This window comes from Phalacrocorax carbo, chromosome 30, assembly GCF_963921805.1.
Source record: "Phalacrocorax carbo chromosome 30, bPhaCar2.1, whole genome shotgun sequence".
Lineage (NCBI taxonomy): Eukaryota > Metazoa > Chordata > Aves > Suliformes > Phalacrocoracidae > Phalacrocorax > Phalacrocorax carbo.
Genome location: NC_087542.1, coordinates 645,551 through 654,099, shown reverse-complemented (window position 1 = coordinate 654,099; position 8,549 = coordinate 645,551). Strand labels below are relative to the sequence as shown.

Below are 8,549 nucleotides of genomic sequence, written 5' to 3'. Positions count from 1 at the left end.
ACACGGGGCACAGCACTGCGGGGATGGGGGATAGGCCCTACCACAGTGGGTGTGGGCTGTACCACTGTGGGGGGGGGGTGGGCTGTACCACGGAGGACAGACACGCCGTAGCACAGTGGAGATGGGGGGGCACGAGCTGTACCATGGCAGGAATAGGGGGGGGACAGGCCCAGGTGGGTGCAGCCCCAGGGCTGCTCTACGGCACCCAGCACCCAGCGACACCCCCAGGGTGGGACCCAGCCACGGGGTGGGAGCCACGCAGGACCCACCGCCCCTCGCACACGCGCACCACGAGGTGCAAACCCCCGACACAGCCCCGTGTGGGGCCCCCGCGTCCCCCCACACCCGGGCGAGGCAGTGCGGAGACCACCGGGGCAGGCTCAGCCCCTCGCCGGGGAGCTCGATCCCCCCTTTTTCCTGGCCCCAAATCAGCCGACGGCCGCCCCCCAACTCCAGCCCCCCAACTCCCGCCTGGTTGTAATGAGTCACAGCAGCCGCTGCCCTTCCCGTGGGATTCCCCCATCCATCATCATCCCCGCCAGGACCTGCCCTCGGCATTCCGGGGGAGCTCCGCCGGTGAGGCCGGGGGTCCCCGTTGCCTGGTGGCACGGAGCCGCGGTGATGGGGAAATGGCGGAGTTTCCCTTCCCTGTCGCACCGGCGGAGGCGGTCGGGGATCGGCGTGGGGCCCCAGCGCTGTGGGGGCAGGCGGAATGGCCCGGGTCACTGCCGGGGCGCCCGCAGGGTGCCAAAATGGGGACTCGTCCCGACTGTGGCGGCGGGGGAAAGGAAACGAAACCCCCTCCCCGCTTCCTCTGCACCCTCCAAGGGAGGAAACAGGGCCAAATTAGGGCATCAAAGGTTTTGGCGCCAGCGCGCCGAGCCGACACCGGGGAGCACAAAGCACCGGATCGAGGTGGCCGCAAAACCAGGAAGGGGGTCTGCAAGTGCTGGGGGACACGTACACACACGTGTCCCCTCGCTTCCTCATGGCACAGCGCAGGGCTTCCCCAAAACGCCGCTGCCACCACAGCGGGGAAGCAGCTGCAGTCGAGGCCAGAGCTGCGCGAGACGGAGGCGAGGAAGCGCCAGCCTGGCCCGATGCCGCGGCATTGCCCGCCAGCACGCAGGGAGGCAACGAAAGCTGGGGCAAGGGCGAAGATCCGCAGCCCCCAACACCCTCCCTGGGTGCTGGCACCCAGGACACCAGGCAAAGCACCCAACCCCATTCCTGCAGCCGGGAGGGGGATGCTCTTACGGGCTCTCTGAGGTTCCTGGAGGTAAAAGCTGCTAAACCTCCCCATCGAGCCAAATTTGGGGTCCATCACCCCCCACCCCCAGCCCTGTCCCCTCTGTCCCTCCCTGTAGGTGCACCAGGGAGCCTGAGGCAGGGTGGGGAGGGGCTCGATGGTCCCCGTCCCAGGCCACAAAGGAGGCGGAGGCAGGTCTAAACAAACAATTTTTAATACTACGATCGCCCCTGGAGACGTCACCGAAGATGGAGGGGGCGTCTTGGGGGGTCACAGTGATGGGGTGGGGCCCCAGCGGAGCCGGCCGCAACAGGGCCCCCCCCCCAACTCTGCGCACCAGCACACAGCTGGACCATGGAGCAGGGTGGGAGGACACAGGGGTCCCCATGTGTCATCCCCCTGCCCCACAGTGAGCGCCCCAGGCCCGGCTTTCCCAGCAAAGCCCCTCCTAGCCCGGAGGACTAGTGGTCGGAGCCACCCACGGTGCCAGGGAGCAGCCGGGGGCAGAGGATTTGCCACTGGCGCCAGGGGTGCCGCAGGGAGCCGGGCGCAGGGAGGGGCCCAAGGACCCGTCTGACAGGTCCCACGGGGGCCCCGGGGCTCGGGCAGGGCGTGGGAAGAGCAACACGCGTGCCCGTGCCCGTGCACACGCACACGCCGGCGCGCGCACGGGTCACAGCAATCCCAGCCGGAGCATCGGCATTGCCACCCGCAACCGGGGATGCCCGGGGGTGGGAATGCCCAGTGGGATGCCCAGGGGTGGGGGATGCCCGGGGTGGGGGATGCCCGGGATGAAGGTGCACTTGTCCATCTGTACCTCAAAAAAAATCCACCCCGACTCTGCTCCCTTCGTACCACAGCCCCAGCCATGGGGCAGCCATGGGGCAGTCGTGGGGTGGCCAGGACCCCCTAAACGGAGGTGGTACACTCGTGGGTGATAGGCGAGGTGGGTAACTCGTATTTTGGGGTGCAGCGGTCCAGTGAGCTGGAGGTGCGGAGTGGAAGCCCGCAGCGGCCGGGGGTCTGGTCCCGGCGCCCGGCCCCGCAGCAGCACAGCACCCACAGGAACTCCCGGCGCATGTCCTTGCTCCGCAGCGTGTAGATGATGGGGTTGGCGGCCGAGTTTAGAGTGGCGAAGGCAAAGAAATAGTTCGCCTTATAGAGGACCCGGCATGCTCGGACAGGGCAGGTGGCATCCATGAGGAGGATGATGAAGGCCGGCAGCCAGCAGACAATGAAGGCTCCCAGGACAATGGTAACCGTCTTGAGCAAGGCCAGGGTCTGGGTGGAGGCAATCTCGGCGTGGCTGGAGCGCACGATGCAGTAGATGCGGCTGTAGAGCCCCACGATGGCGAGAAGGATGATGGTGAAGATGGTGATGACGAAGAGGATGTAACGTTTAGAGTAGAGGGGGAGGACGGTGGAGCAATCCTGCAGGTCGCTCATGCAGTTCCAACCCATGATGGGGAGGCTGCCGATGGCAGCAGCGATCACCCAACAAGCCCCGATGAGCAGCACCATCCGACAGTTCTTGTCGCTGCTGTAGACCTTGACCTTGGTGATGGCCACGTGGCGCTCGATGGCGATGGCCAACAAGCTGAAGACGGAGGCGGCCAACGTGGCGAAAGCTGTGCCTTCCCGTACAAACCACTGTACCGGCGTCAGGTTGAAGGTGGTGGCTCCGGAGAGCAAGATGTTGACCATGAAGGCCAACCCAGCCAAGAGGTCAGAGAAAGCCAAGTTCCCAATGAAGATGTACATGGCTGAGTGAAACTTCTTGTTGCGGCAAACGGAGATGAGGACCAGCAGGTTCTCCAGCACGATGAAGCAGCAGACCACGACGATGATGATGGATACCACCCAACGGGAGGTGGTGGAGGAGCTTTCCGAGCCCTCCTTGGTGTAGTTGTAGTGCTCCCGGATCTTCTCCGTGTTGAAGTATTCCTTGTAGATGCTCCCCATGGTTCCTCGCCGGCCGCGGCTCCGCTTGCCGCCCGTCCTGCCGACCTCAGCGCTGCCGGGACATGGCGCCGGCGATCCCCGGCTACGGAGACCTGTGGAAAAGAAGACACAGGGTAGAAACAGCGTCAGGGTCCTCTGAACGTGGCCTGCCGGCGCACGTTTGGGCGCCCATCTGGTTTGGTGGGGAGAGAGGTGCGAGATGCTTCCACGCAGCATCCGCGCCGGCAGAGCAGAAATGACTCAAAAAGGAAATCCTGATGACAAGCGATAAGAGATGCATCTTCGAGCTGCCTGGGGTGCAGAGTGCAGCCGGCGGGACCATCCTGCCGCCACCACGGGGACGCTGGGGTGGCTGGAGGTGACACCTGGGGGTGAGCTGAACCACAGTGCAAAGTGGCCAGGGGGACGGACAGACAGACAAGGCGGATGGGAGGAACCTCCCTGGGGATGGGGGAGCCTGCTGCAGGGTGAAGCCCCAGGTGTCTTCCCAGGGGGATGGAAAAGCCACGGCTGGGGTGGGCCAGACACCCTGCACCTACCCCAGTAAGGGATGGGGACCCAGTACAGACCCCTCTGGGTGGTAGTGGTGGGGCTGGTACTGCCTCCCCCTCCAGTTAGGGTGGGGGGACCGTGCACCCCAAAATTAGGGACAGGGGGCAACGGTGCTGTCCCACTTCCCCCAGTTGGGGAAGAGCCTAACACTGTCCTGCTGATAGAGTGGGGGTCCCTGCATCTGCGCAGTTGGGGATGGGGCACTCGGTGCCGTGTTGTCCCCCCCAGTTGGGGATGGGGTACCCAGTACCGTACCGTCGTCACCCCCACCAAATTAGGGATGGGGCACCCAGTACCGTGTGTCCCCCCGCCCCGGTTGAGGCACCCGGTACCGTCGCATTCCCCCCACCGCCCCAGTCAGGGATGGGACACACGGTACCGTGTTTCACCCCCCCGCCCCCATTTAGCGACGCAGCACCCGGTACCGTCGTGTTCCTCCCCCCCACCAAAGTTAGGGACAGGACCCCCGGTTAGGGCCCCCCCACCCCACTCCGGGTCCCCCCGCCACCCCCCCCAGTCCCGGGACCCCCGAGAGGAGCGGGTGGGTCCGGGTCGGGGGGAGAGGGAGGGAAGGAGCCCCGCTCCCCGCCGCACCTCCAGCCGCCGCCCGCTCCGTCCCGGTGCCGTCCCGGTGCCGTCCCGGTGCCGTCCCGGTGCCGTCCCGGTGCCGGTGCCGCCCCCGCCGAGCGCTGCCTCCCGCCGCCGCTCGGGCTTTTGCGCAGCCGCGCCCGGTGCCGGGGCACCGCCCCTCGCTCCCGCCGCCCCGGGACCCCCCGCCCCGGTCCCCGGTACCGGGAGGAGCCGCCGCCCCGAGCAAAGGCACGGCCGCCGCCGCGGAGCATCCGCCGCTTCCCCTTCCCCTTCCCCGCGCCCGCCCCGCCACCGGCCGCCCCCGGCCCCGGCTGCTGCGGGCGCCGGGCGGAGCCAGGGCCGGGGGGGCCACGGGCGAGGCAGGGGGGCGAGGGCACCCCCGGGATCCTGCACCGGGACCGCACCGGGATCCTGAACCCAGAACCACACTGGGATCCTGCACCAGGATCTTGCGCTGGGATCCTGAATCCAGGAACCACACTGGGATCCTGAACTGGGATCCTGCACCGGGATCCTGAACCCGTGAACCACACTGGGATCCTGCACTGGGATCCTGAACCCAGGAACCACACTGGGATCCTGAACTGGGATCCTGAATCTGGGAACCACACCCAGGACTACACTGGGATCCTGAACCCGGGAACCACAATGGGATCCTGCAACAGGATCCTGCACCGAGACTGCACCAGGATCTTGCACTGGGATCCTGCACCCAGGAACCACACTGGGATCCTGCACTGGGATCCTGAACCCGGGACCTCACTGGGATCCTGTACTGGGATCCTCCCTGGGGAACCGCACTGGGATCCTGAACCGGGATCACATGGGGATCCCAACCAAGGATCCTGCACCGGGATCCTCCCCTGGGATCCCACACCAGGCACCGCACTGGGATCCTGCCCTGAAACCCCTCACCAGGACCCGCACCAGGATCCTGCCCCAGGACCCTTCTGGGACCACCCTGGAACACCACACCCAGCCCCCACCCTGGGATCCTCCTCAGGGATCCCTCTCCTGGGACCCCAGAGTATCCAGGGGGGTCCCAGGCAGGGTCTGGGGGGGTCCTAGGCCAGACTTATCCTCCTCGGGTGGGCTTGGGTGGGGGCTGGGAGCCCCCCGGCCATGGGCGCAGGGGGAGGGGCCACGGGGGCGCACACAGGGCCCCTTGTTCCCGAAATATCCCCCGTTCCGGCCCCGAGGCCGCTCGGCCGCCTCGGAGCAAATTGGATCAGGCCGGGGCAGCCGGTGCCCGTCTGGGCTTAGCGTCGGGTTTAAATAGCCGCGGAGGCGGCGGCCAGATGGTGCCGGGCAGGATCAGGCCCCCGCGTGGTGGGGGGACCCATTGTGCCCCCCACTCCGGCACACGCACGCGGGGACATGCGTGTGGGTGCTCAGGTACGGCGGGGAGAAGATGGCGTGGTCCGGTGTGGCGAGGCGTGGCACGGCGTGGCGTGGCGTGACCTCCTGGCCCAACCGCCCCGGCACAGGGACCCCCAAGACCTCGGGGACCCCCCCGAGCCACGCGGTGCCAGTCCCGGCGCGGCCAAGGCGGCTGCTCGGCGCCACGCTGGGCATGGAGTGTTTGCTGAGCCGCGGCCGGCGGCGACCGCACGCTCCGAATTCCTCCGGAGCTGGGGGGGTCCCGGCTCAGAGGGGGTGGGAGGTGTGGCAGGGGATGGGGTGCAGCCAGCAGCACCCCAACTCCAAAGGGGCACCGCTGGGATGAACCGGGGTGCAATGGGGCACCAGTGAGGGCACGGCGGTGCCACAGTGTGAGGGCGAGGGCACCGGCACCCTGCGACGCCCAGGTGGGTGCCAGTGATGGCAAACGGGTGCCAGCACCCCGTTGCACACCCACGTGGGTGCCATTGAGGACACACAGGTGCCAGCACCCCATTGCACACCCACGTGGGTGCCATTGAGGACACACAGGTGCCAGCACCCTGCTGCACACCCATGGGGTGCCAGCAAGGACACACGGGTGCCAGCACCCCGTTGCACACCCACGTGGGTGCCTGCAAGGACACACAGGTGCCAGCACCCCGTTGCACACCCATGTGGGTGCCAGCGAGGACACACAGGTGCCAGCACCCTGTTGCACACCCACGTGGGTGCCAGCAAGGACACACAGGTGCCAGCACCCCGTTGCACACCCACGTGGGTGCCTGCAAGGACACACAGGTGCCAGCACCCCGTTGCACACCCACGTGGGTGCCATTGAGGACACACTGGTGCCAGCACCCTGTTGCACACCCATGGGGTGCCAGCAAGGACACACGGGTGCCAGCACCCCGTTGCACACCCACGTGGGTGCCTGCAAGGACACACAGGTGCCAGCACCCCGTTGCACACCCACGTGGGTGCCATTGAGGACACACAGGTGCAAGCACCCCGTTGCACACCCACACGGGTGCCATTGAGGACACACTGGTGCCAGCACCCCGTTGCACACCCAGGTGGGTGCCATTGAGGACACACAGGTGCCAGCACCCGGTTGCACACCCACGTGGGTGCCAGCGAGGGCACGAGGGTGCAAGCACCCCATTGTACACCCACGTGGGTGCCAGCAAGGGCACGAGGGTGCACAGCCGAGGGCACCCAGCTGCACCCCGAAGGGCACAGGCTCACCGGCACCCCGCGGCACACAGGGACGCTCCCATGGCAGCGCCGGCGATGCCACCCACGGGCCGGCGGGTGCTCACCGCAGCCGTTAGGCGTTGCACAAGGGAGAAGCCGGAGGGTGCCAACGGCATGGCTCCCCTGGGGCCCCCGCCAGCTGTGGGCCAGATGTTGGCGAGACCAAAACAGCTGGGCTGGATCCGGGCACCCGCTTCCCGCCCCGGCGCAGTGGGGTGGCCTGGCTGTTGGCGAGCGGGACAATGGCCGCGGTTCATGGGACTGTCACCGTCACGGGACCGTCACCAAAGACCCCCACCATGGAGGGTCCGGCCCGCTGAGACCCCCAGGGCGTCATCCATGGGGCACCCCACTTTGTCACCACGGGGCACCCTGTTTTGTCACCCTTGGGCAGCCCCACTCGTCACCGTGGGGTGGACAAGGGTGTGGGCACGGCCACCCTTAGGGACGCACCGAGGTCCCACCCACCCACCGCCTCGGGTGGGATCCCTCTATGGGCGCCCCCACCCCGGAGGGGTGGCTGGAATGGGCGTGTGGGAATGGGGAGGGAGGGTGGGAGGGGGACACACGTGGGTCCCACGCGTGGAGGGGGGCTGGGCGGGGGGGTGCGGGCCAGGGATCGGGTCTTACCGGTTGTTTTCCCGGTCCCGGTGCCGGTGCCGGTACCGGCAGCCCAACGCTCCCGCCCGCCGACCGGTTGCAACATGTGCGGGGGAGCGGGGGCGGGGGGGGGCGGGCTGGGAGGGGGCGGGGCGGCCCCGGGCCCTTTCTCCGCCCCGTGGAGGGGCGAGGCCACTCGTGTCCCCCACCCCCACAACCCACCCGGGCGCCTGGATCCCTCGGGGGGGATGCCTCCATCCCCCGTGTCCTGAGGGGGGAGGGAGACCCCCAAAAATGGGGCGGGGGAGGGGGGAGGAACACCCTGTGCTCCTGGCCGCCCCCACCCCCGTGGCGTGGGTTCCTGACCCCCCCACGCCCCATTACCAGGGGGTGCCCAGTGGGGAAGTGGGTCGGTGGCTTTTCGTCACTGAGCCGTGTGACATCCATGACTGGAATGGATGCGTCAGAAGGGGGTCCTCAGCCACCCACACACCTTCCACCCCCCCCAAAAAAAGGGGGGACACCCACCCAGGAAAGTGCCGGACTTGGGGGTGTCCCACAGATGCTGGTGGTTTCCTGCCCCCCTAAAAACCAAAGTGCCGGGGATCAGGGTGCAGGATTGGGCCCCAAATCCCAACCGGAGCACGGTGCCCCGTCCCTCACCCCACTTTAGGGAAGGGATTTTTTGGGGGGGGGGTGTGGGGGGCGTGGAACGAGGGTATCTCCCCCACCCTTCCCAACACTTCGACAAAGAGATTTTCGCGCCTGGAAACGCTTCCAGGACTTTCCACGGCTCGGCCGGGGGCCAGCGAGGAACCGGGGAGGGGAGGGGGAAGGATTGGGCTAAGGAGGGGGGATGGGCTGGGAAGGGGAGACCCCTCCAACAGCCCCCCAAATATTGAGCTATTCATACCCCCGAGCAGCCCCCAGGCGCTGTGAGAGGGTTGGGGGGTCCCAC

At 67.6% G+C, this 8,549-nt stretch overlaps 1 protein-coding gene across 2 annotated transcripts; it reads right to left on the bottom strand.

Annotated features, from left to right (window-relative positions):
• Positions 1-1,447: 1,447 nt before the first annotated feature.
• S1PR2 (sphingosine-1-phosphate receptor 2) lies at positions 1,448-7,729 on the bottom strand. 2 transcript variants are annotated; one of them, XM_064475617.1, is made up of 2 exons: positions 7,622-7,729; positions 1,448-3,303 (listed from the first exon to the last, which is right to left on the bottom strand). In XM_064475617.1, exons 1-2 carry the CDS (start codon positions 7,695-7,697, stop codon positions 2,159-2,161), a joined length of 1,221 nt encoding a protein of 406 aa, XP_064331687.1. In that variant the 5' UTR covers positions 7,698-7,729; the 3' UTR covers positions 1,448-2,158. The 2 variants fall into 2 exon arrangements, with proteins under 2 accessions (XP_064331687.1, XP_064331686.1); XM_064475616.1 differs by lacking the exon at positions 7,622-7,729 and adding an exon at positions 4,358-4,873.
• Positions 7,730-8,549: the final 820 nt, after the last annotated feature.

Bases quoted from the DNA above. Each gene is read 5' to 3' on its own strand.
- S1PR2 (XM_064475617.1), bottom strand. From the start codon at position 7,697: ATGTTGCAACCGGTCGGCGGGCGGGAGCGTTGGGCTGCCGGTACCGGC. The intron at 3,304-7,621 runs GTAAGACCCGAT...TCTTTTCCACAG, and splicing joins CGGGACCGGGAAAACAACCG to GTCTCCGTAGCCGGGGATCG.